The sequence below is a fragment of the Nothobranchius furzeri genome, chromosome 10 (assembly GCF_043380555.1).
Source record: "Nothobranchius furzeri strain GRZ-AD chromosome 10, NfurGRZ-RIMD1, whole genome shotgun sequence".
Lineage (NCBI taxonomy): Eukaryota > Metazoa > Chordata > Actinopteri > Cyprinodontiformes > Nothobranchiidae > Nothobranchius > Nothobranchius furzeri.
In genome coordinates, this window is record NC_091750.1 from 49,053,695 (window position 1) to 49,079,969 (window position 26,275).

Below are 26,275 nucleotides of genomic sequence, written 5' to 3' on the forward strand. Positions count from 1 at the left end.
TCTGTTTTACATAGTACACCAGAGGGCTGTAGCCGCGGCATCTTAACTGACAGGATTATTTTTTTCACTGCTCATTGACAGGATGTAGTTCACGCTTCAGCGGCCTGGAATTTGTTTTCATGTGAAGTCCTCCAGGGTTTCACTCAGAAAATATCCAGAAGTTGTAATTAGAAAAGTCAAGATGACTGATGATGAGGGGCTCTGATGAGCTCAGTTTTCTTCAGACTGAAGAAATAAAATTCTGCTTGAATTTCCTTTTTCTGTACTTAACATTTAATTTAATTCTGATATTTGTTACATCCCTTGCCCTCTCTCTGGCCGTCAGTCAGGCTCCGTATTGATCTTTGCGTCCGAATATCCACCTTTAAAACCTAAATTATAATTCATGAGTCTCTCATGTCCTCCAGTTGAGGTCTACAGAAAAATACCCTGCCAAGACCTGCAGTCTGGCTCCTTCATTATTCTAATTTGATGAAAACACCCGCCTCCTCGTTGTCTCCCTCCCTCCCTGCCTGCCTCCAACGTGCCCTCATCAGAGGATGAGGATGGCCATGTGCTCTGGCCATCACTCAGAGAAAATGCTGTGAAGCGGCTCTTCTGGTTGTCCTTTAGAGGTTAGATTATTGAGGATCGATTTGGACGAGAAGACCTGTGGGTGTGTGAATTCACCATGAGGAGCTTTCTGAAGTCACAGCTGGAGGTAAGATCCTAAACAACCATAACATAATGATGCTTGATGACTAGACTTTTGTCTTGATTGCATTTAACAGCTAGAAAAATCACCTAACATGAGGTGTGATTTAACTCTTGATCAGAACAGGTGAAAAAATACGGTTACTTTACAAAAGATGGGAAATTGACTCTTCAATCAGAATCAGAGTGAAGGGTAACTTTGAGTTTCTTTACTCCAGCAGACCTTGTGATGTAACGATTTTGCTCTGCTGGTTTCCTAAGTGATGCCGCTCCAGAGGGAGAGCTGCTGGTTGGCTCACAGAGCAGCAGAGCTTCAGGCAGCCCACGCCTGTGTTGTCATTAATGATCCACCAATTAGTCACACAGAGGTTACAGTTGTCTAAACACCTCATCATCCGTCTGCGCTGTGGGGTGGAAGGGTCCACTCATGCTGATAATTGATGAAAAAAAAATACTGAACAGTTCAGACTTCACCTGAGCTGCTAAAAGAGTTTGGTTCCTCCTCAGATGTTTTATTATTTAACAAACAGGATTTATGTCATCTGACACAAAAACTGGCTAAAAAATGCTGCACAAAGCTATAAATGATTTTCCTCAAACGTTAAATTAAACATTTAAATTTTTTATATATTCATTTTTTTACTCTAAGAATTCTAGTGTTTTCCACAAAAACCTGATGAAGTATTCTGCCCTCTAGTGGAGAATCTCAGAACTGCATGTTGCAAGAGCCACTTTATAATACAGTAGATGTAATAAAAGTTCCTGTAAGTATATGAATAGACATTTAAATACACTTGATATTAAATGAAAAAAATAGGTCATTTAAAATGTTTCTATATATTTCAGCTTTTGAAAAAAGGGAAATAACTTAAATAAATTAACTGTTTTATCTGCCTTTCAAATTTGGGCAGAAACTGACCTGTAAAGTCACAGGTCTACAGTAAGATTTATTTATTTTAAAAATAGATCACATATTATGGTGCATAATAAATCTATTAACTAAATTTACCAGATTCTGTTTTAAAATAATGACTTTTTAAACATACAGAGATTTTATGAAAAGACGCTGTAAACATTTTAAAAATAAAAATGCATTATTGTTTTATCATTGTCCATAAAATGTTCTATTTAAATATGCAAACAAGTTATTTCATAACTAAATACACACTCAATAGCATAAGTGAAATCATTATCTGAACATTGGGGTTTATGGTAAAAAAAATTGGGAGCCATTCATATTATACCTCAAATACTAGAATAGAAGTTTTTAGTGGGGAAATACTGCTTTGAATATCTGAGTGTTTTCTGTAGCTGTTTCCATCACCTTGGCAACAGGCATTCACCTAATGTCTTCTGGTTGGGGACTGTGGCAGGCAGTCCCAGTTGTCCTCACGTCTCCTGACTATAAACTGACAAACGCACCATAAACACACTTCGCTCCTGCAACAGAACACAGCAGGGAAACATGCCACACACACCCAGCAGCAAAATGGGTTAAATGGTGACCAGTTGGACCTTATTCTTACTGCTGGTTGACACTTTCAGACCCGAGGATGACGGGCCAGGTGACAGAGGGGGACCGGTCGCCCAACAACCTGTCGGTGAAGACCACTTTAGAGGAGGAGGTCGAGAGGACAGACAGTATTCTGAGCAGGTAACACGAACTTCCTCAGGATGTTTTCCAAGGTCGTTTTCAGAGAAGCAGAAGATGAGACAGATTTATCAAATATTAAGGCTTGGGTGGGTTTTATTTTTACTTTTCATCCCAGGGTCCCGTCGGTCTGGGATGACACGTCCTCAGAGCTACAAAGAGTTGCTGATCTCGATGCCAACAGACGCAATTCAAGGAATTCTTTCCAGAGAATTGGAGCCATCTCAAGGTGGAAACTCTTAACAAGTCAACATGTCTCTATCCTCCTCTGAGCTTTCAAACTGATTCAGAAGCTAGAAAATCGTTGTACATCTCTGGTTTTTAGGGTTTTGGAATATCTGGCTTTTAAAAATGGATTTTGTGCATGACAGTTGTTTTTAATCTGGTGTGTCAGACTGGTGAACCTGGTGGTACGGCTGAGGGAATGGGCACACAGGAGTCTCTTGGAGGAGGAGGAGCGTCCGGACTCCTTCCTGGAACGGTTTCGTGGCCCCGAGCTGAGAACCGCCCCGAGTCGCACCAGCAACACACAGCCAGATGTCAACGGCAACAATGCCAAGGGGATCTTTAGGTATTCTTGACTTTAACCTTCCTCACACTCCTGTATGGCCACCATGTTATGACCATTTAATTTGTATTTAAGTCAAAATGTCTCATTAAGACCTCTTTGGTTGCTTTGTTTCCAACCTCCTACTGCTTTCAGGAAACCCTGGGATTTGTTTGTGGTGTCCCCATCGGATAACGCGTACTACCGATGGTTATTTGTTATCGCCACAGCGGTGCTCTACAACTGGTTCCTTGTTGTTGTGAGGTAATAATGATCCCACCACAGTCTGCTATACATGTGCTGCCCTGCAGGCGTGGCTGATGGGTGAAGGGAGCTACTGGGTGTCCACCTCTGTAACTGAAGCTCTAAATGATTTGTTTTCTTCCTCCTTCATACTCTCAGGGCATGCTTTGACGATCTACAGGTTGACTATTATATCTGCTGGCTGATACTGGACTACCTCTCTGACACGGTGTATATCCTGGACACCTGCGTTCGACTTTGCACAGGTGAGTATTTCAAGGTGAATGACTTACTGATGTCATCGGTAAAAGGGTGAAATAAAACAACACATGGGGGATTCTTCTCTCTGTTATTGTCTCAGGTTTCCTGGAACAGGGGCTGCTGGTGAAGGACCACGCCAAGCTCAGAGACAGCTACGTTCGAACATTTCAGTTCAAGCTGGATGTGCTGTCCATCCTTCCTACGGACCTGGTTTACATCTACACTGGCATCCACACACCGCAACTTAGGTTCAATCGCCTGCTGCGCTTCCCGCGCATGTTTGAATTCTTCGACCGCACGGAGACTCGCACCAACTACCCCAACATCTTCCGCATCTGCAATTTGGTTCTTTACATCCTGGTCATCATTCACTGGAACGCCTGCATCTACTACGCTATATCCAAGTCGCTGGGGTTTGGATCGGACACATGGGTGTTCCCAAACATCTCCCTACCGGAATACTCATCCTTGACAAGGAATTACATCTACTGTCTGTACTGGTCCACTCTGACTCTCACCACCATTGGAGAGATGCCTCCACCTGTGCAAGATGAAGAGTACCTGTTTGTGGTCTTTGACTTTCTCGTTGGTGTGCTGATCTTTGCAACAATTGTAGGAAACGTAGGCTCAATGATTTCCAACATGAACGCCACCCGTGCTGAGTTCCAGGCTCGAATTGATGCAATTAAACATTACATGCACTTCAGGAAAGTCAGCAAAGAACTGGAGTCTCGTGTCATTACATGGTTCGACTACCTCTGGACCAACAAAAAAGCTGTGGATGAGCAGGAGGTGCTGAAGAACCTACCGAACAAACTACGCGCTGAAATTGCCATCAATGTCCACCTGGACACTCTAAAGAAAGTCCGCATTTTTCAGGACTGTGAGGCAGGACTGCTTGTGGAGCTTGTCCTCAAACTACGCCCTCAAGTCTTCAGTCCAGGAGACTATATCTGCAGGAAAGGAGACATCGGTAAGGAGATGTACATCATTAAAGAGGGGAAGCTGGCTGTGGTAGCGGATGATGGGGTCACACAATACGCTCTCCTCACTGCTGGTAGCTGCTTTGGAGAAATCAGCATCCTTAATATAAAAGGCAGTAAAATGGGAAATCGACGAACGGCCAACATCCGCAGCTTGGGTTACTCCGACCTCTTCTGCCTCTCTAAGGACGACCTGATGGAGGCAGTGACAGAGTACCCGGATGCTAAGACGGTGCTGGAGGAGAGGGGTCGGGAGATCCTGAAGAAGGAAGGTCTCCTAGATGAGAGCACGGAGAGGGGAGGCCTACACAAAGAGGACACGGAGGAGAAAGTGGAGAGACTGGAGTCCTCTCTGGACACTCTGCAGACCCGCTTTTCCCGCCTGCTGAGTGAATACACGGGCACTCAGCAGCGGCTGAAGCAGCGCATCACTTTGCTGGAGCGGCAGCTGAATCAGACAGACTGCGGCGCCGAGGCAAACAATGGCAAGGGCGCAAACACAGAGATGTCCATTGAAATCAACCCTGGGCCGCTTGCATCCACGAACGGGTCACCGAACCGGAGCGGTGTACAAACGTGGGACAAAAGGAGTCCAAAATCACAACACTGACTGACTTTAGAAAAATCTGAATTTCTTTACACCTCTTTTAGACTTTCACTTTCAGGAAGACTAACCTGTTTATTTTGTAAAGTGACGTTTCTATCCACGTGAACAAAAGCGTGACTCGGATGTGAGTTTAAAGGGAGACAATAAATTTGAAATTGCACAAAAAGAAAACCTGTGAATGACGTTTGGAAGTGAATTAAATAAATGGACATATGGTGCAGTGAGACTTCTTCAGCTCCTTGTGATGACTGTGTTTATTTACATCAGCAGAGGGATTCAGTTCCCTCTCCATGTCATATATTATGCTCTGGTTTGGTAAACACCGACTCCCGCTGCTCCTCCTGGGAACAAAAGGTCTAAAGAGAGATGGCAGAAAGAGATTTGATCACACAATTATTTTTCCAGCATCCTCATTTTCACAGTCAGACCTGTACAATCACACAACAGTGATGGATTTGGTTTTCTCTCCAGTCCTTGCTGTGAAGGACGTAAACATTTGTTTTCCTGTTTTAAAACCAAAGTTTTACTTGAGTAAAAATTAAGGAGAATTCATTTCTGTTTCACATCAATGTTTATAGAGATGGTTATACACTTTTGAGGTCCTGCACTGAGCCACGTTCACTTATTCTGCGTAAGATTTGCCTCAGACGAGAAGGATTGGGGGTTTCCAGTTTTTCAGCCTTAGCATTCCAGGATACAACTCAACCACATGAGCGGTGATGATAAGGCCTTCTGGAACAATGAGTCCAGTCTGTAGCTGGGGCGGCTGCAGGAGGGATGTAATCAGACTCTTCACCATGCAGCAGGCGAGGACGTCGTGCATCAGTCTTTACCTACGGCAAAATAAACGCAACCTGTTTTTCCACTAGCAACAAATGGAGATATTGTACGAGATACCCTGCTGTAACTGATCCCAGTCTAGACGTGTAACTTCCCAGAGGAAGATTTAAATTTGATCAGTCTTGAGTCTTACTTTTGTTTCGTAATTTACTAGTGATTTAGGTTAATAGATCTTTCTAGATGTCATTTTGCCTGCAGTGTTTTCACTAGAAAGTATCTCATAAACCACTGGATGGATTACAGTGAAACTTGGAGTCCGCCCAGTTCGATGGCTACTAATAAACTCCAGCAAACACAAAAGTTGCCAGTCAACTTTACGGGTATAGCGTGGCAGTTTTTCACATCACACACTTGTTCAAGATGCGCTCAGAACAGCTATACCGTCAGAATTTCCCAACGTAAAATCAGATCTAAAACTCTGGCATGAAAAGTGACTAAAATCCTTCAAGAAACACGAAGCTTTGAATTTATTTTTACTTCCAAATAGTCAGACTTTGTATTTTAAAATTTAAAACAGACCCATCATCCAATAGTTTGATGAAGAATTTTGCTCCTTACAAAAAAACCTTTAAAGGAAGTGATTGTTTTAGACACGAAAAAATGAAAGCTCATTTCACGATCCCAGGCAGCCATTTGTCATGTCGCAGCCACAAATGATCTAACTGCTGCTCCAGCTGCCCTGACACTGCTGTCAGCTTAGCCGACAGGTGCTTCTTGTCACATGTCCAGAACAGCTGGTGCAGTGATGAGTGGACCCAGCATTCACTCAAAAACTAAAAAGCAACAAATAATGTCAAAAGTTTTGTTTACAATGTATCTTTGAAATTTGTAATAGCAAAAAAGAAAAAGACACTTCCTAATTGTTTCTAAATAGTTTGTATTGTATTGTTTGGGACAGCAAACACACTCCAAATCAAACAGTGTCAGCCACTTTTCATCAGGAGCCAACATTCCCAATCACCGAAATCCTCTGTAGGGAATGGACAATTCCAAATTATTCAACAAAGTATGACCCCAAACACAGCCACCCTCTTTGCCTTACTTTAATGTGACACGTTATCACAAGTACTTCAACATAACGTTTATCAGGATACTTCAGCATAATAATTATTGTGATTGAATGTGAAGATATTGCAGATAGGACACAGGGCTGATCATATTTATGGGAGCTGCGAGACTGCGCCATGCTGTCTGCACGCTATGGACTGATTGGCTGAGAGAATCCACCAGGAACAGAAGCTCCAGCTAACGCATCCGCATGTGCAGGCTGTGCTTGGGTCCATCCACCCGCTCCAACTTCTCAAAGTGTTTCCTAGCATTGCGGATGTTGATGAGAGTTGCTGCAGACGCTGCAAAACACAAACGATTATTATACCAATAATAAATTAGAAGCTGTAGAATTGTTTTTCTAATTGTGCTTTGCTGCAGAAGTGTTTTCTTTGCTACTTACGAATAGACGGGTCCGACATGATGACCATCACGTAGGTGTTGGAAGTGAAGACATCAATGAAGGCCGCAAAGTTGGAATTCCTCACTTCCATGCTCTGGAAAGAGGCTGCAAGCTTACTGGAATAAAACAACAGAAAGAATATACAAATAAGTTTGGACTCAAACAAACTAAATAAATCGGTAAACAGACTATATGTGTGGGGAGAAGATGTTTTAAGTGGTCTTACCTACAGCTGAGTTTGAACTGTTTGATAATGTTACTGATCTTCTCAAACCTGTGGGCGTCACGCTGCTCTTTGCACTGATAGTGGGAGATCACCTGCATTTACAAAACATGAACAACAACAAACTCAATAAGGATCCAGATTTAAGATCGTCCCAAGCAGGAGGTGGCTGCTCTCACCAGGAAGGTGGCTCTCTCAAACAGGAGAACTTCATCTGCTTCTATGATCTGTGCAAAATTCCTCAGGTTTGTCTCCAGCTGCTGGACGTTTGGGATTAGCTGATACACTATGCTTGACCAAGCCTGAAAAGACCAGTTTAGACACTTTTTAACAACTTCATCAACTATAGCTACGTTTACATGGGCACAATTAGTCAGATCAAAAATTCTTCGTGTAAACATGTTAATCTGAATATTCTGATCCGATCAGAATGAAATGCAATTTCAATTGAGAGAGGTGGTTTTGTCCAATCATCATTCCGATTGACGTCCACGCACACACTCATTTGGATTGTTGGGAGTAAAATAATGCCCACTGCGCATGTGTGCAACTTCAGCGTGACATCTTAATGCCTTTGCAGACGCTCACACGGTGGGAGGTAAACAGAAACGGGATAAAAAAACGTAAGTCAATGGACAAAGATGGAGAATAAGAAAATAAAATGTGAGGGAAAAGACGTGCAAACAAGATGGTGTTGGTTAGCAATTTTTTTTCTGGGAAAGTCAACTCTGCGCATGCTCAACCTATTTAACCTGGCTTGGTGCATGTTTACTCACGGCATGATCGGACAAGTTCAGTTAGTGTCCATGTAAACCGGAATTTGGGATTTACGATCAACCAAAGTTTGAATCGGATTGGGGGAATTTGGCGCATGTAAACGTAGCTAGTGTTTAAAACAAAACATCAGACTCCTAACCTTATACAGGGTTTCATCCCAGATTGATGTCCTAAAGCATGTACAAGCCAAAGGTCTGGACAATCTCTTCAGATCTTCTTCACGCTCCTTAAAGATCTGTACAAACAGAGAAGATGCACAAAATGGAGCAGTTCATGGTTTTCCTGCAGTCAAAAAAGAAAAAAAACCTGGTTTTTGTCCACCCTTCACAAACCTCTCATTTTCACAACAACTGTTAATGTTCTCTCCTTTTTCACATCAGTGCTACATTATTCCTTCCAATTTTCCTTTTCTGCAGCAACTTACTTAAAATCACATCCAAATTAAACTAACTTGTTTTAAGCCACTGGGACTATCAAATGTAGGTCTTTTCAGGGAAAAAAAAAAACTAAAATTGTCAATAAGAATGCAAAATAATTAAAATCACAGTAGTGAAGTTTTCAAGTCCATAAATCTGAATGTTTTATTATTATTTAAAAATAAAAAATGAACAACATTTTATAAGATGGAAAGATCTTTTGTTTTTTGTATGCAACTCATCTGTCTTTCTTTAGACTTTTTCAGTTTCTTCTTGAGATTGAAAGCAGAACTGATGATACCAAAAACATTCCAGCAAATGCTCACCAGATCTCTCTGGTCTTCCTGAACAAGGTCCATTTTGTGCACCAGACAGAACACTTTGGCATCGGGGGAATTCTGCAGGATGGCTTCGAGACACGACTGGTAGTAATGCATGTCTTTCTCAAGCTCACGGCTCTCAACATCAAATACATAAATTAGAACCTCAACATTTCTGAAAATGTTGTCTCGCTGGCTGGTGAAGTAGTTCTCCATGAACGTGTCTTGTCTAGAGAATCGAAACACAGAGAACTAATCAACCTGGAAGACTTGTCCAAAGTGGACCAAAACAATATTAAATATCAGGGAAATTGGCTTTACCCTCCACAGTCCCACAGGTTTAGAACCAGATTGCCAAGAAATCGAACATGGGAGTGTTCCACGTCAACTAAAAATAACAGAAGTTTCAGTTGTAAACGAAGGTAATCAAACATAAATAACTAATGTCACAGTTTAAGATGAAAACTCCTTTAGAGCGCTCTCACTCGTAGCTCCGAGCCGACGTGTGTCCCGAGCTATGTAGTTGGCAAAGATGATTGATCTCATGCTGGTCTTTCCAGACCCACTTTTCCCCATCAGGAGCACCTGAAAGCAAAAACATAGTAGATAAAGAAATGACTTAGTAAAAATAAACTGTACCTGTTACTGAGTTGTATTCTTACACTGTAAAAACTAACATACTGGTTTAAATCATGAATAGACGTTAAATTATTGCCATAAAAATGTAAGTTAACTTAAAAAAGCATGTGCTGTTCTACTAATGTGTGTTAAACATCTGTTGGTTTGGGTAATCTGCTAGTTAACTAATTTGGTGGAAGTAAGAATTTACATATCTATTTTTGTTTAAACATAAACCTTAAATTTTACATTTAAACTTGAGCAGTTTAGACATCTTAAAATGTATATCTTCACAATTTTTTGTAATCATTTATATCACCAGCCATTTTACAGTGTACAGCTCACTAAATCGAACAGAAATTTTGCATTTGGTTATTCCACAGAAAAACTGACGTTTAATATTTGATGCTTTACCTTTTTCTTCATAGCTGTGCCTGACATCCCCCTCAGGAGACACGAAGGAGAGTATGTTTCTGAGCTGCAGGTCAGATGACTCTAATTCTCCTGTGAAACAGTTTCAACAACTAGCTCTTATCTTAGCTTCACTGTGGATACTTACTTAAATAACGAAATAACAAACATATTTAGAAATAAGTTATATTTTAGACACAAAAGAACCCATAACTGGATTACTAAATCCGCTAAAATTAGTTTCTTTCCTCCGAGTGAACACTTAAACTAATGCTAACTAAGCTAATACGGTTATCTTACCCAAACTAAACGGCTGAGCTGGCTGAGAACTAATGTAGTATCATATTTCCAACTTACCCCCAGAGGGTAGCACAGTTACTTATGGTCGAGCTATTTTACAAGACTGCTTTGAGTTATTTTGGGAGTATTTCGCTGTACAGATTACTTGGTAGAAGCAGACTAAAGTAAAGATCAGCTGCTTCCTGTTTACGCTAAAAGTCACATGATGTGGATATGGGAGTTAATCCCTGAATTTTACCTCGCAGGCAAATTTTTTCTAACGGTTGCATCAGGCAAAAACTGACTACATTGAATTGTTTGCCCCTAAAGATAATTGTCCTTTTAAAATATTAATTAGGCTAATGAAATTTAAACAGACAGTTGTGAAAATGGGATTGAGTTTTGAAGTAAAACGCTTAGCAAGACATTTTTTAGGAAAATCACATCACCCATAAGAAACCCTTTCTCATTTGGTGCTGATATTCTTATATTTTAACGGATTAGTGTCAGCATAGTGGAAACATTTTTGGAATACGTTGGGGGTTCTTTATTTAATCAATTAGTTTGCATCTTCATGTTAGTTTTAAAGCCACAGCTATGTATTTCTTAAAATCAGATTTATTTTGAAGGGCTGCACAGGAAATGCTACTCAACATGTTTGCTAATTTTCTTTGATGTTTTTATTAAGAAAATGAGTATTTTAACAACGCAGTTTTTTTTATTCAGCTGCATTATCTGTTGAGAGAAACAAAACAGTGGCGTGTCCAGATCTTTTAAAATGGGGTGGCCCAGGTGAGGCACAACTTTGTGCATGGGTGGCACCAATGGTTATGCTTTATTTTTTGTTTTACCCCCAAGCCTTTTGTGGACAATGAAAAGCCTATTTAAAGGTAAATTAGTGTGGTGGCACCTGGGGTGGCCAATCAGATTCCGATGGTGGCATGTGCTACCCCAGGCCACTCCCTGAACACACCCCTGAAACAAAAGCTCAGAACAGAAACTTTCAAAATAAGGGGAAACGAAGCGTCATAGCTGGTCCAAAAAATTATAAATAAAAAAATGTGAGAGGTCCAGGTAAAAAAAAATAAACTCACCCACCAGTGACTGAAATATTGGAGAACATGCATTAAAAGGCCTTCATAATGTGATTGACTTTTCTCTTAATTGATTTGCATGTCAGGTGATTTGCTCTTTAGGGCTTTACTGAAGTAAGATTAAGATAAGTGCAGCACATTTGCAAAGTATTGAAATTGCAGATGAACTTTTTTATATACAGTTTTTGATTTGAGACAAGCACACGACACAAATAACTGAACTTAGCATTTAGGACTTTGCACAGTAAATGACCTTTGCATCCAATCCTAACGAATAGTGGCATGGCTTCATCTAATCAGCAGCGTGGTGTTTGACTAGTCTGGAGAAAAAGCCAGAAAAATTAATAACTAAAAAAACATGTCTTTTACTATCCACATCATAAATACAGTAACTTATTCAAATGTCATATCTCTTTCAAAGAACATTTAAGAAATATGAAATTGGATTGTAAAGAGATGATTTAAACGGGCATTAAACAGAAACGGACTAAAGGCTGATTCATACTGACACTGCTCCAGCATGTCGGATCACAATGATGCGACGTTGTATGGGTTGGTTGGAGTCGAGCTCTATTTTCTAATGGGCCATTCCCATCTGTACCGGGTCGGCCCGGGCCAGGTAGCCCCAGTCGGCCCCAGCCTGGCCCGGTTGATTCCACACATCCTTGCCTTAAGCCCATGTGGGCTGATTCTACCCACCAATCAGAGGCTTGCTCTAATGGAAAGTGTGAATTTGCTGTCAGCAGTGGGTGTGTTGGCCCTGGTCAGCCTGAAGCAGACCCCCTCGAGAAGAGGGCCGAGAATGAGCCTTGGTTGGCCCGGAAAAATACCAGGCCACCCAGATATGTAAACAACCTACGCTACCCGGCCCGGCCCGACCCGGTACAGATGGGAATGGCCCATAAACATCCGACGGCCGCGTTGTATGCTGGACATCTGTTATTGGTCAGCCAAAAAAAAAAACAACGTCATTTCCGGCAGGACGTAGTGTGTGTGTGTGTACGTAGCGTCCCTTAAAAATGTAAACAGCGCGAGTGTTGACAATGGACGGACACTCCACCAACGCCAATCCTTCGTCATTCTCGCTGTGCTCTAATAACATTTGTTCCTCTAGCTCAAGCAGCTTCTGCTCAATAAAAGAATTTGCTTTGTGCCTTTGCTTAAGCATGAATCAGGCTTAAAACCACAGACCTTTTGCTTAGAAGCTGCTTACCCTTTACATATTTTGCATAAACGCTATTTTTTACACCCTGAGTCCTAAAAAATGTATCTCAAAAGATGGGCAATTTCTGGCACATTTTACACCTGAGAAAACATTATGTGATAAATCTTCACCAATGAGAATTTAATTTGAATGGAAATAATGAATAAGTATTATAAAACTTTATTGTTTACTCTAAACTGTTCCAAAACAATGAGAAACTTATGAAGGTGATCAGACACATGCCAGGACCTTCTTAAAATAATGATCACAAATAAAATAGAAAAAGTCAACACAAAAAAAGGAAATGTTCTAAAGATCCTCAAATACTACACAAAACATTTTGATTGTGTATGTAATAAACCAATAAATAATGTTTGTGACTTTTTATTATTGTTCTAAAATGTATGTATCTAACAAAATTGTTAAATTAAGTAGCTTTTTTGTAAATAGACTTATGCGTGTCTCTCAAACATCTCATTTAATAATAAAAATGTTTCCCGTAAGGATTTTAAATTGCCTTAAGCTTAACAAGAATTTGAGACATTTTCACTGAGGAGAAACATTCTAAATGATTTCTCCTTAACAGATATATAAGATGTAAAAAAGAGGAAGGAAAAGAAAGACATGATGTACATAAACAAGAGTTGTATTCAGGTAGTGTAGGGATGTTGCAGATTTTTGAGTTCTGGTGTCAGTCCACTGCCGTTATTCTTTACATCTGATCTCTGAGCTTTGCGAGTCTTTGAGACAGCTCATCCTTTAAACAGAGAAAGAGACTGATTTTAGTCAAAAAGACAAAGATGAGGAAAATGTCTCCCCATGTCATCCAAACACCTCATATTATTACAAGGAATCAAGTCCAGCAGGACGTATTTATTCAAAGGCATTGAATACCTGCTCTGCAGAAGCAACACTGGTACCCACTGATCCCGTCTGTCCTTGTGGTAGCTCCAAGTTCAGGTCCAAACTGAGCAAAAACACAAACCAACTCTTTAACAAATGTCTCTGCTTACTTAAGTAAGATTGCACATAACAGGGTAAAGGTCTGTCTGTCCAACAATTGATTTATTCAATAAAGAATACTTGGACAAAAGTGAAGAAGATTACCCTGCTTCATCAGCCATTTCATGCATCAATGACTCCACTTGATTCTGAAACAAACATTAAACACTATATTTGTAGTAAAAGTCTTTAGAAGGAACTGTTGGGCAATAAGACAGAAGCAGAACGGAGATGCTCACCTGCGGCGTGGTGAGGGTTGTTGTGCTGCTCATGGTGTCCTCCATCTGGGCTGTCTGAACATCCAGAGTTTCAAACTGATGCTCAAATTTGTCCATAAGAGCTGAGATCTTAAAAAAAAGAGTAAAATGTTTCATGTTATTGTTATGAATATGATACAAACTCAAATTGATAACATTGTATAAATACTTCAGATTATTACGTGTACCTTTTCCAGATTCATACTCTTCAGAGTAGCGTCCATGCCTTTCACCACTCCAGCCATAGACTTTGTGACCTGTCAGATAAAACAAAAATATTAGCAAATGGACAAAATTAAACATTACTACATTTCAGCACTGATCCTCGGCCTCCGACTGATGCAGCTCACCTGGTTCATTGTGACAGCCGTCTGGACTCTAGCTGCCACTGCGTCGACTCGAGCGCTCATTCTCAGGTAGTTCACAGACTGGTTCTTCTGTCTGATGGCATTCTCTGCATGGATCCGTGCTACCTCCATGTTCCCCTTCTGGATGGCCTAGAGGTAGAAGCGTGGTCCGTTAAACGGCCTGGCCCAGCGAGCAACTTCAGATTTGAAACCCACCTTCTTAACTTTCGTCTTTTCTGCTTTTTCCTCTTTGTCACATTTCTTTGAATTTCTTTGGAGCTCCTTGGCAGCAAATTTTAGATTGAAGAGATGTTCTGAGGTATGAAGTTAAGAAGAACGAGTCTAAACAGAACTATGGGAAAATGCTATATTTACAGGGAAAATAAAAATAGGCCTGGTTATTCTACACAATGTGGCTACAGTATTCTTCTTGATGTGTGAATGAAGATAATTTGCCTCAAACATAAAAATGTCAAGACATTTCCCAGAGGTAGTCCCCAACTGCCATCAACATTACATGGTTTATCCACAAGAGAGCACTGACAAGTTCATTACCTAACTGGAAAAAGAACAAATAATGGTTTACCACGTAGGTTGCTTTAATTTAACCTAAAAAACATAAACTTTTACAGTTGATGTAAAAAATAAATAAATAAATAAAATTTAAAAAAAGGAGTAAATCTAAATTCTGAATTTTCTTATCTCTCAAATGCTAATTCCAGCATTAATAAACTGGAATGCTGTTCAGAATGAAACTATAGATAACACATACAATGTAGATATTTCATTTGACTTAAAATAGGTTCTGTAACCATTACAAATGGTATTTCAAAAGTTTTCTGGTCGTTTGAATAGTTATGGTTTCCTAAACAAGAAGTGACACAGATTAAAACAAACTATTTTCAAAGGCTGTTCGCCTGAACTTTTCGTGTTTGGTGAAATCAGGACTCCAACGTTAAGCTGGGAAGTGGTTCTTGTATTTCAACATATTAGCTAACAAGGCCTCTGTCGTCGCTTTGTCACTGTTTAAAGACTCAGAAGAGTCCTTAACGTCCGGGTTGTTAATCGAAACATTTTCTCAGTCTCTGGATTGTATCTGACACATACAGGAGTGTTTCAAACGCCTGTCACGCATAAATCTCACCATGAAAACGAAGCTAGCGTGTTGTTCTTCCGCTCCTACTTTAGCCCCTGTTATACTGTTTCACTTCAGTATTCTCTCTCCATTTCCGGTTTTAAAGGATACTTTCCATAGCCGGCATTTTGAAGAAGCTTTCTGAAAACCCAACAACCAAATACTCAAGAAAACCCCCCACAAAAAATGTAACAAAAGTTGTCAAGTTCAGCCCTTCTGGTTTCGGTCCTCGTCTTCTTCCGCACTTCCTGGTGTTCTACCAAAATATCAACGACGTCATGGTTACGTAGTAATGGCAGGCCGTAGTAGCATATAATTGTTCAGCCACGCAAAACAAAACAAAAACAGTGATGCTGCTTGCCATCCTCGTTATTTTATCTTTTCTTACATTTGTTTTCTTCCTATCTTTCTTTGCTAAGAATAAAAATAAAGAAGAAATAAAATAACTAATATTTAAAACTTGATTTACAACAAGTTACTACGGAAGAGGACAAGGGCCACTGAAAAGAGAAAATGGGAATTCTGACTTTTTTTTCTCATAATTATTAAACTCAGAAATCTGAGGAAAAAAGTCAGAAATCTGAGATTACAATCCTGAGAAAAATGTCAGGATTCTCAGAAAAAAAGCTTGAATTCTGAGATTAAAGACAGAATTCAGAGAAAAAAGTCAGAATTATCTTTCTTTTCTTTTTTTCCCCAAGTGGCCCCAATTCTCGTCTTCGTCTTCCTCCGCTTATCCGGGTCCGGGTCCGGGTTCCGGGGGCAGCATCCCAACTAGGGAGCTCCAGACCGTCCTCTCCCCAGCCACCTCCACCAGCTCCTCCGGCAGGACCCCAAGGCGTTCCCGAACCAGATTGGAGATGTGACCTCTCCAACGTGTCCTGGGTCAACCCGGGGGCCTCCTGCCAGCAGGACATGCCCAAAACACCTCCCCGGGGAGGCGTCCAGGAGGCATCCTGACCAGATGCCCAAACCACCTCAACTGGCTCCTTTCGATCCGGAGGAGCAGCGGTTCTACTCCGAGTCCCTCCAGAATGTCCGAGCTCCTTGCCCTATCTCTAAGGCTGAGCCCGGCCACCCTACGGAGGAAACTCATTTCAGCCGCTTGTATTTGTGATCTCGTTCTTTCGGTCATTACCCAAAGCTCATGACCATAGGTGAGGATTGGGACGTAGATCGACCGGTAAATCAAGAGCCTGGCTTTTTGGCTCAGCTCCCTCTTCACCACGACAGATCGGCTCAGCGTCCGCATCACTGCAGACGCTGAACCAATCCGCCTGTCGATCTCCCGATCCCTCCTACCCTCACTCGTGAACAAGACCCCGAGATACTTAAACTCCTCCACTTGAGGCCCCAATTCTCTTCTGTAAAATATGCAATAAATTTCAAGATATCCTGCACAACAAAAATTAAGAATAAATACCTAAATCTGAAGAGTTTTAACACTCTGTTAAACTGGATTTATGTTACATCAACAATTTCAACTTCTCCAGTCAAATTGAACATCTGAGCTATACTGAAGAACTTCATCCTTATCCTCATCCAACAATTGTGTCTCAAATATAATTTGTCCTGGACAAAAATTACACAAATAAGAAAATAAGTAGGAGAATCTTGCATTTCTGTTTTATGAGTGAAATAATGTTCCATTATGAAATTATTTTCCTTTTCTTTCCTAAAAACCGATCGTATCTACTGTTTTGTCATTTTAAGTATGTGGCAAGGTGGAAAAACGAGGACCCGGGCGGGATTCTGTCCCCAGACTACCGGGTGAGAGTCATGCGCGCTTACCAGTCAGCCAAAGGGACATCCCCCTTGGTCAAGTAGCCAGGGCGCATGATCAATCGGGACGCTGACAGGACGCTCACACTGCCACAAATAGAAAACATGACGCATGTTTTGTGCTGTGTTTTGTCAAAACACATAGCCTCATGTGTGGTTTCCTCAGGTAAACCGTAAATACTGATCCTAGCACTCAACAAGATAGAGCAGCCATTCCATTATTTTATTAAACTTTTGGCTATTTATAAATATGTGCCCATGTCAGCGGAGAAGCCATATGAATTTTTTGCAATCCTTCACAAGAAGAGTCAGAATCTTGTACCTGACAACATCTGAAGCTTAGAAAATATTTTGTTTGACAGGAGAACAATATTATTTAAATATTTTATAAGCTTCAGATGTTTTCAGGTACATGCTTGTTTGTGACTCATATTGTTAAGGTTTGAAGGAAGAGTTCTGTTGTAGAAGTTGGTTCAGAAATCACCAAAAGACTGCTCAATAAAACGTTTCACGTTTGATAGTTTGCTTAACTGAAACACTTTTTGAATCTCTGGTAAAACGATAATCTAAACAAAGCAAATAAAGTTAGATTTAGGAGCACAATGGGGTTTTGCCTCCATCTATTTTCTGGAAATATAGTAATTTAACTTTTATTTCTCGCATTTGACTCTAATAATGACACTTCTTCATAATTTATTAATTTCACAATGGTAATTATATGCCCTTGTAAATACCAGAGAGCTACTAAGTGTTATTTCCTAAAATGAACTGTGTCAATAATTTCTGTACGGTATCCTGTTATATGATCAATTGGCTTGCCTCTAATGGTGTCCTATTCTATTCAAACGTCACGAGCGAACTGCCTCCGCCTCTTTTCCAAATGTGAATGGAAATACAAGGAGAATGAAAAAAAGAAACACGGAGAAAACAATAAAACACGTTTGTTTGCCTGTTTGTGTGAATAAATGAACACATGAATGGTACAAAAAGTGCGCGTGGCGTTGTTGTGGTGGGCGGTGAAACAGGTTGTCTGATGATTAGATTTACTGTGTGGATCACGGCGGGGAGAGAGGATGACTCACTCCGTCTGATGTGATGTTCACCCCGCAACAGCTCGGCAGTGCGGTGGCACGCCGCTGCTTCAGCCTGACACATCGCTGCGCTCCACCAATAAAAGGCAAACTTTACCAAACTGTTACGCCGCCTGCTCAGGGCCAGTCTAACCAGGGCTTTGTTTTAAACTCCAGTGCTTGTCACTTGGTAGTTGGAGAGAGACCCAGCGTCGTGATTTACCGCCAGTCTCGTGACAGGTTAATTTCCATGGAAACAGTGCTCGAGCGCTGAGAGGAAATTGTCCGCGTTAACTTCAGCATCAACCTCCCCAACAGGGTCGGACAAACCTGTTGGATATCCATAAATATTTGTTTTTCTTTTGAGGTTTACTTTTCTGTGTTTTCAGCAGCAGACAGGTGAGTTTATTACCGTTCATTTTAATTGTGCAGCCGTTTTATTACGTGTCATTTCTGCAAGATGTTGCAATTTATGCTGCTTCTAAACTTGCACGGAAAACATCTGGAGTAGAGATAATAGGTGCAGTGAAACAAAAAAGTGGCCTGTGCAAAATCATGTGCATGAACATTTTTATGTTTAATACAGCTCACTGGCTCATGTTATGGCCCTGATTGCACGTATAGTTAGTTGCGCATTTGTGGTTGTTTTTGCGCACATGGAAAGAATCCAGGAGAGCCAGTGTGTGGTGCTTTGTTCAGCGCCTGTATGACTCATATAGTCTTATCTATAAAGAAGCCAAGTGGCAGAGGAGCAGTCCTGCTGCAGGACCGAGCTGATGTAACCCCAGAGATTCACTAGAGGCTGCTGTGGGCCGTGCGTCCTTCTGCCCCAGGCTGCCTCTGACTGCATCAGTAACACACACACACACACACACACACACACACACACACACACACACACACACACACACACACACACACACACACACACACACACACACACACACACACACACACAATTTCATTTTTCAAAAAGAAACAGAGTTTAAATGTGCAGCTCACAATGGTTTTATTTTAAATGCACATTTTTTGTCAAATACGATGTGTTTTAGGCTGTGAATAAGCTAGTGAATCAACATCCATGGAAATTCTTCTACTTTTAATATAAATGTGAATAATATCTGCAGGATTGTTACCAAATTTATGAAGGACAAGGCTGTGTAAAATAGGACCATCAGTGGAAAAACTGTATATAAATAATTTGTCCTTCAGATTCAGTTAAATGTTTACGCCTGATCACTTTTCTGAAGTGTTTTGGTTTGAAAGGGTTGAGCTCTTTAATTGATGACTCAGTGTACATTAATGATGACGTACGAACTTTATTTTTAGCAATATTTCAAAAGCCTCATGAACACAGTGTCATATAAAAAACAGGTGTATCAGCTCAGCTGAATAGGAGGTGATGGTAGACAGAGTTCTGTGTTTATACCTGAAATCTGACATGAAGAGTCTTTGTCTGTCTCCAGGTGAATGGCAGACCAGTGAGTCACCTGTAACATGCAGAAATGAGGAATAACTCAGCTCAAAATCTGCATAAGCATCATGAAAACCAATATGTTCACAATGTTGTGTTTAAATGCAGTTAAAACTGCAAATCACTCACTTCAAGATTCTCAATTATAATTTATTCTTTTTTGCTTTATTTTTAATCGTTATAAAGGGAAACTCAGTTTTGTTGTATGGCATCTGTTTCAATAACATAAATGAGATGATATATTTAGTATTTTTTTAAATATTCTATCGTGTTTTTCCAATTCTCTGCTTGTCAACTGATCCTAATTTGTTCTAACCGTTAAAGTTAAATAATTGTTGTGAAACCTGTGTTCTCATTGTTTAGCAACATATTGACCCACATTTCCCAAAGAAAATTTTATATTAAGGGCTCAGAAGAATGCAAGGCCACATAGCATTTGTGTGTGTGTGTGTGTGTGTGTGTGTGTGTGGATTCATTAAGTTTTTTTTGCTGTATATTTTTATTTTATTGCCATCTAGAGGCAGTTGACCAGAAAAGCTACAAACCGAAGCGCCCAATGTCCTCAGAGCTCACAGTTAAGTTTTTATGGAGGCAAGGCAACATTTTAAAACCAGCAGTATAAAATTGACAAATCTATTGATACATTTTGAAAAAGGAAAATAAAAAAGAAAAGCTGTTGGCGTGTTTTCTGTTAGTTTCACTGCATCATTTTGCATCATAATGTGATGTCAGATCTCGTTTCACAGGTGAGGATGATGGAGCCTAAAACAGAGAAGAAGTTCCACAACTTAACTCTTGATCAAGTCCAAGCTCTCGACAAAGTGCTGACCGAGGTGATCCCTATCCACGGACGGGGAAATTTCCCCACCCTCCAGGTGAGAGCAAAGGACATCATTCGCGTGGTGAAGGATCGGCTGATGGAAAGAGACATCCAGGTTAAAGACTTACGCCTTAACGGAGCGACCGCCAGTCACGTCCTGGTGAGGGACAATGGCCTAGGCTACAGAGACTTAGACATCATCTTTGGAGTAGAACTGCCCAGACAGGAGGACTTCCAGGTGATTAAGGAAGTGGTGCTGGGCAGCCTGCGAGACCTCCTCCCGTGTGGGGTCAACAGGCGGAAGATCACATGTCTCACAATGAAGGAAGCATACGTGCAGAAGATGGTGAAAGTTTTCAATGAGCACGACAGATGGAGCCTGATCTTGCTTTCTAACAACAGGGCTAAAACGGTGGGGCTCAGGTTTGTCAGTTCCCTTCGCAGGCAGTTTGAGTTCAGCGTGGACTCCTTCCAGATAATCCTGGATCGCATGCTGGAGTCCTACTGGGAGACTGAAAGGAAACAAGAAGGGAAGATGGTGCTGGATGCTGGACGTTTGTCTAAAGGTGACAGCAACAAGGATGATGACAAAAAGCGAGAACAATCATGTGGTCCTGAAAGTGCTGAAGAGGGGAAAGATTCAGCAATGACTGCTAGCTTGGATCCTCCCCATCTTGAAGAGGCCATTTCTGGATTAGCTAAAGATCTTCCATGTGGAGAGGAAGATGGAAGGTGTGAGGCGGAGCAGGTGTTGGAACCTGTAAGAGACCCTGTGCAGCAGGTGGAAGAAGACGGCCTTGAGGATGTTCATTCAGAGGAGGACATATCAGAAGTGTTTGAACTTTGTGCAGAAAGCGGAGAACAAAAAGAATTGTTTAGTCATGATGTCCCCTTAGAACCAGAACGTTTATCCACAGATGGCGTGGATCCACTGGTGACACATGCATGTTTAAAACTACAGAGTGATGAAGACCTGCGCAAGGCACTGGTTTCTGAGTCTGTAGCTGCTGAAAAGTCTGCTTCACGGGAACAAACCCGTGGTGAAAATAGTTCACAGTTAAAAGTAGACACCGCGTTCTGCAGGACTGAAAACTCCTCAGCTCCACAAGATTCACAATTTGAATTTTCCTTTCCTCCTCCAGCTAAAAAGACTTGCAGTACATCACAAGATATCATCCCGGAGTACTGCCCTTTACCGAAATTACAAAGAAAAATGTCTCGGAAGCTGATCAACAAGCCTGAAAAGTGGTCTCTACTGACCGATGTATCTGACCTTACGACGCAGCTCTTTCCACCCTTACAATTACTCAAACCTCTCGAGGATAATGCACAAACTCAAGGCTCAATTTTTTTGTGCTCAAAGTCAGAACACACTGAAGGAAAAGAGGACCCTACGGTACCCACAATCAGTCCAGTCGGTGCACTTCAGGAAGGGATGGGTTCTGGTGAAAATGCAAAGCGAATTGTGAGGCCGAAACAGTTAAAGAAGCCTCCCGATTTAGAGGTTCTAAGTCAGACATGTGCACCAAACATTTCCTCAAAAGCCGAGGAAACTTTTGAGGCAGCAGACACTGTCCCAAATGGATCAGACGCATGGGTCAGGGCAGAAGGCGAGCCCATCCTCACCGTTGAAGCTGAATGCATGTATGGGGACTTTGAGCAGGCGATGGACCACCTTCGACATCGTCTCATTGCCACCCACAACCCTGAGGAGATCCGTGGAGGCGGACTGTTGAAATACAGCGACCTGCTGGTGAGGAACTTCAGGCCGGCCAGCGAGGCTGAGATCAAGTCTCTGGAGCGTTACATGTGCTCCCGCTTCTTTATCGACTTTCCCGATGTGAGCGAGCAGAAGCGTAAAATCGAGGCTTACTTGCAGTGCCATTTCATCGGCAGTGAGGAGGCAAGCAAATATGACTATCTGATGACCCTTCGGCGAGTGATAGATGAAAGCACGGTGTGTCTGATGGGACACGAGAGGAGGCAGACCCTTAACATGATCACGGTCCTGGCTCTGAGGGTGCTGGGCGAACAGAACGCCATCCCCAACACAGCAAACGTCACCTGCTTCTACCAGCCGGCGCCTTACATGACGGAGCCCATTTACAACAGCTACTACATCACTCAGGCCCAGCCCCCGTTGGTCTACCACCCCTACCCGCTGCATGTCCACATGCAAACTGGACTAGTGTAGCTAAACTGCTCTCGTGTTGGCATGTGGCCTGCTTTCAGCATGGTGCTCTGCAAACAGAGGCACAAATGGAAGATTTAGCAACAACAGGCATCCTCGGGTGCAGTGTTCATGTTTTTAAACCCCTCCTGCTTATAACATGAGAGATGATGAGAGGTCAGGACTGAGAAAGACCTGGAGGTGGACGTGCACCCTGTCAAAGACCTGTCGGAGAGGATTTTCAAATCAAAGTTGAAGGACTTTTTGGTTCAGATTTGGAGGGCTCTGTGCCGATGCTGTACTGAAGGGGTTGTAATGTGCTCGGTCTTTATGGCTGGACTTCTCCAATCTATGAAATATATCCCGTCAAACACCTGATGGCTTCTAAAATCTTGGTTTTGGATCAAGTTTGAGTCACGATGAGAAAAGCCACTGTTGTGCTGTTGTGAATCATTCGTCTCTATGGAGTAAACGTGTGACCATATCTGTGTGGACGTAACAGAGTTTCTGTGGGTATAAATTAGATTGTGGTACTTTCATAATGTGGTAAATTGTGTATTTGTGAACGTTCAGAGGAAGGTTTTGTGTTTTCTTTGACTTAAAAAAAATTAGCCGATGAGGAAATGCTTCTGCTAAGATGCTAAAAACAATCCGATTTTTTAATTAACCGAAGCTAAAAGTAGTGTAAAGCTGAAGCGACGTGAGAAAATATAGTAAAAATATAAGTTTCAGTAAACACACGTATTACTGTTCTTGCTTTTTCTTTCAATATTCATTAATGATTCAGTAATTTAAACTCACAATTGCTGGGCCTTCTTTTTCAATTAATGTCTACAATCTAGACTATCACAGTTGGTATTGTGCTCACTGATATTGCTTTGTATATTTTTGTTTTATTGTGTGACTCAAAAACAGAACAAATGTTTCCAATATTTTAAAACTTAATGTCAAAATAAGATTGTTTTTAGTTGGTGGTTTTTCTGGTTTTGAGGAGGTTTGTTTTTGAAAATGAAGCAGTCGATTCAACAGCGCCGAAAAACAGCTGAGTTTGAGACTATAGGGGGCAGCAGCGCTAGCCTGGCCTGCCAGACTTCTCCTCTGTTTAATTCTGCACAGAGAAAGGGTCTGGGAACTCTCCTATTCAAATAACCCCACCCCGTGAGAAATCTAACCGAGCCAATCAGCGCTGAGTGGCGTACGTCACACACCACATTGCCGATTTTGTTGAACATGGCGACTGAAGCGGAGTTCACTGCGGCTCTTTCCTCTGTTCTAAATGACTTGAATGTCTTTAAAACAACAAGTAGAACCGCTAAAAGCCTTTCTTGTAAAGAAAGATGTTTGCGCTGTTGCCAGACGCCATTTTTGACTACAGCAATAAAACTACAGCGTTGCTGACGTCACACACAGCGACACTCAGTTTCTCATAAACAACAAAGACAGCGGCGGGGTTCGCTGTGGCTCTTTCCTCTCTTCTAAATGACTTGAATGTCTTTAAAACCACAACAAGTAGAAGCGCTAAAAACCTTTCTTCTAAAAAAGTAAAAGATGTTTGCGCCATTGCCAGACGTCTTTCTTTTTACTACAGCTAAAAAACTACAGTGTCACGCAGTACAGTTCGCATTTCCGTCTTTTTTCTGGTTGGTTATTTTTGAGCTGCCTAGTCCCGCCCCTCATTTGTCTCTCTGCCTGTGAGTTACCAGACTAGTTCTCTGTGCAGAATTAAACAGAGGACGAGTCTGGCAGGCCAGGCTAGCAGTTCCTAAATCATTGCAGTCAATCAATATTTTTGTGTTACTAAGACCATACCATCAGATGACCATTAGGCCCAAAAATCACAGAGAGCGCAATTTTTGAATGAGTACTTCGTCAACCTCCAGCAAAATGACGGACTCCCGTTCATCACTGGCAATGAGCGAAAAGGTATATGTGTAAAACAACAACGTTTATAAATGGCAAAAGTTTTGTAACAGCTTGTTACTAATCAGTAAATGTGTTTTGTCATCCTGGGCTCACGTAGAAGGAAACATGGCGTCTAATATTGCGTCCCCCAGAGACTAAGACCCGCTCCCGTGTGTTTTAGACTCGGTTTATATGGTTATTTGTTACAAAGCTGCCAATATTTTTTAAAAACTGAGCATCATTCAATCAATTTTCAATAACATTTCATTGGATATTTCCAGAGATTAATGGTAAAACTACACATTGTCACTTAAATTCTTATATCTTCTTGGTATCTTAACTAAAAAGCAGAAATCTGCTCAATTACCAGCTTAAAAGTGACTCATTTGAATTAAAACAGCAATGAACTGAAACTTCCTCTAGGTTTAGTATACAGATTGTGTGGCTAACATGTGGAGTGTTTTATTTTTTTCTTTCTGTGAATTCTTGCATCAATAATAAAAAGCTCCAAAAGATCTCCCATGATCAGCACGATGAAAGATCCACGACAGAGTTCACCTCAAGGTCTACGTTAGATTCTTGTCTCCTTTTGGAGTCAGGCGGTGATGGTTCTGTTTGTTAGCAGAATCTCACATGGATCACTCACTGGATGCTCGTCTGCTGTTGGTTAACTCTTAACCCGAATCAGGATGGCTACCACCGCTGATCGAGATCTCTGAACTCTGGCTCCATCACTTCTCAAAGCTCATTTCATGTGATGCTCACAGACTGTGTGCAATGTTTGCAGTACTGGATGAAGTGTTATTCCTCTCCATCTCCATGTGGTTGTTCAGAAACAGTGCTTAGTGTTTTAAACAAAGGTCACACCGATGCACGGGTGAGGACATGTGACCTCACGACGATCGAAGCACAATGTAAATGAACTTAGATATTGTGGAGTCATGGAGGTGTTTGACATGCTTGTGAAGTATAAAACTGCTTGTTCCAAGTGTAACTTATTTAAGGTTTGTTGTGTGCTCTAGAGGAACTGTCATAATTGTAAAAAATATATAAAACGATCAAATAATCATGTTATGATCTGTTGTTGCTCACACTGTTGTGTTAATGTGACAATAAATGTAATAAATGAGATTTCTGTTCGTAGTTTTCTCTTCTAATTCTCTGTTTTAGTGTTTAAGATTAAAGGATGGATCTCATGCCTTTATCTCTCGCTGCTTTGGGCAAGATATTGGTACATTGGTCAGCCATAACATTATGACCACTGAAATTTTTGCGGGTCCCTCTTTTGTCTTGTCAAAATGATGACAAAGAACAACCTGGAACTTCTGGTCGAGGTTGTTGGGGCAGCAGGAAGGTACAGTCTCTGCAAATTCTACCAGTTGCCATCAGAAATTTAGGATTTTTATTTTTAGACGCATTTGTACAAATACTATCGCAGTGATCAGAAATTTACAATCAGCACACTCCTGGTCTTCTTCATAAAGAATGTTTCGTTCAGACATGACAGTGATAGTTAAGTGGCTTAAATGACTATAAAAAGCTTTCAAAGGCTAAAACACTGCCTACTGTCAAGCACGGCGGTGGTAACAACATGATTGGAGTGCACAAAGTGAATGAAATGCTTGCTAGATGGTCGGGTTTCAGAGGAAACTATGATCCTAATCAGAACTTGTTTTTAATTGGCTAAAACAGGCTAGCA

General features: G+C 41.2%; 4 protein-coding genes across 4 annotated transcripts; 2 read left to right on the forward strand and 2 right to left on the reverse strand.

Annotated features, from left to right (window-relative positions):
- Positions 1–1,924: 1,924 nt before the first annotated feature.
- Positions 1,925–5,964, forward strand: cnga2b (cyclic nucleotide gated channel subunit alpha 2b). The gene is made up of 6 exons (XM_015961030.3): positions 1,925–2,347; positions 2,463–2,573; positions 2,739–2,915; positions 3,048–3,155; positions 3,294–3,400; positions 3,496–5,964. Exons 1-6 carry the CDS (start codon positions 2,247–2,249, stop codon positions 4,986–4,988), a joined length of 2,097 nt encoding a protein of 698 aa, XP_015816516.3. The 5' UTR covers positions 1,925–2,246; the 3' UTR covers positions 4,989–5,964.
- An 888-nt stretch (positions 5,965–6,852) lies between these two features.
- Positions 6,853–10,552, reverse strand: rraga (Ras-related GTP binding A). The gene is made up of 10 exons (XM_015961029.3): positions 10,398–10,552; positions 10,044–10,133; positions 9,497–9,596; positions 9,333–9,399; positions 9,018–9,240; positions 8,415–8,510; positions 7,678–7,800; positions 7,502–7,593; positions 7,276–7,391; positions 6,853–7,174 (listed from the first exon to the last, which is right to left on the reverse strand). The coding sequence occupies exons 2-10, from the start codon at positions 10,068–10,070 to the stop codon at positions 7,071–7,073; spliced, it is 948 nt and encodes a 315-aa protein (XP_015816515.1). The 5' UTR covers positions 10,071–10,133; positions 10,398–10,552; the 3' UTR covers positions 6,853–7,070.
- A 2,229-nt stretch (positions 10,553–12,781) lies between these two features.
- Positions 12,782–15,630, reverse strand: chmp1b (charged multivesicular body protein 1B). The gene is made up of 8 exons (XM_015961032.3): positions 15,470–15,630; positions 14,440–14,537; positions 14,227–14,373; positions 14,065–14,133; positions 13,859–13,966; positions 13,725–13,768; positions 13,512–13,584; positions 12,782–13,374 (listed from the first exon to the last, which is right to left on the reverse strand). The coding sequence occupies exons 1-8, from the start codon at positions 15,483–15,485 to the stop codon at positions 13,330–13,332; spliced, it is 600 nt and encodes a 199-aa protein (XP_015816518.1). The 5' UTR covers positions 15,486–15,630; the 3' UTR covers positions 12,782–13,329.
- Positions 15,631–18,461: 2,831 nt separating this feature from the next.
- On the forward strand, positions 18,462–22,844 carry LOC107386563 (terminal nucleotidyltransferase 5D). Its single transcript, XM_015961033.3, has 2 exons — positions 18,462–18,609; positions 20,431–22,844. Exon 2 carries the CDS (start codon positions 20,437–20,439, stop codon positions 22,696–22,698), a length of 2,262 nt encoding a protein of 753 aa, XP_015816519.3. The 5' UTR covers positions 18,462–18,609; positions 20,431–20,436; the 3' UTR covers positions 22,699–22,844.
- Positions 22,845–26,275: the final 3,431 nt, after the last annotated feature.

Coding starts and splice junctions, on each gene's coding strand:
- cnga2b (XM_015961030.3), top strand. CDS start 2,247: ATGACGGGCCAGGTGACAGAGGGGGACCGGTCGCCCAACAACCTGTCG. Junction 2,348..2,462: donor ACAGACAGTATTCTGAGCAG/GTAACACGAACT, acceptor TTTTCATCCCAG/GGTCCCGTCGGTCTGGGATG. Junction 2,574..2,738: donor AGAATTGGAGCCATCTCAAG/GTGGAAACTCTT, acceptor CTGGTGTGTCAG/ACTGGTGAACCTGGTGGTAC.
- rraga (XM_015961029.3), bottom strand. CDS start 10,070: ATGTCAGGCACAGCTATGAAGAAAAAG. Junction 9,241..9,332: donor AACCTGTGGGACTGTGGAGG/GTAAAGCCAATT, acceptor TCGATTCTCTAG/ACAAGACACGTTCATGGAGA. Junction 8,511..9,017: donor AGGAAGACCAGAGAGATCTG/GTGAGCATTTGC, acceptor CTGTTTGTACAG/ATCTTTAAGGAGCGTGAAGA.
- chmp1b (XM_015961032.3), bottom strand. Junction 14,374..14,439: donor AAAAGACGAAAGTTAAGAAG/GTGGGTTTCAAA, acceptor TTCTACCTCTAG/GCCATCCAGAAGGGGAACAT. Junction 13,769..13,858: donor CAACCCTCACCACGCCGCAG/GTGAGCATCTCC, acceptor TGTTTGTTTCAG/AATCAAGTGGAGTCATTGAT.
- LOC107386563 (XM_015961033.3), top strand. CDS start 20,437: ATGATGGAGCCTAAAACAGAGAAGAAGTTCCACAACTTAACTCTTGAT.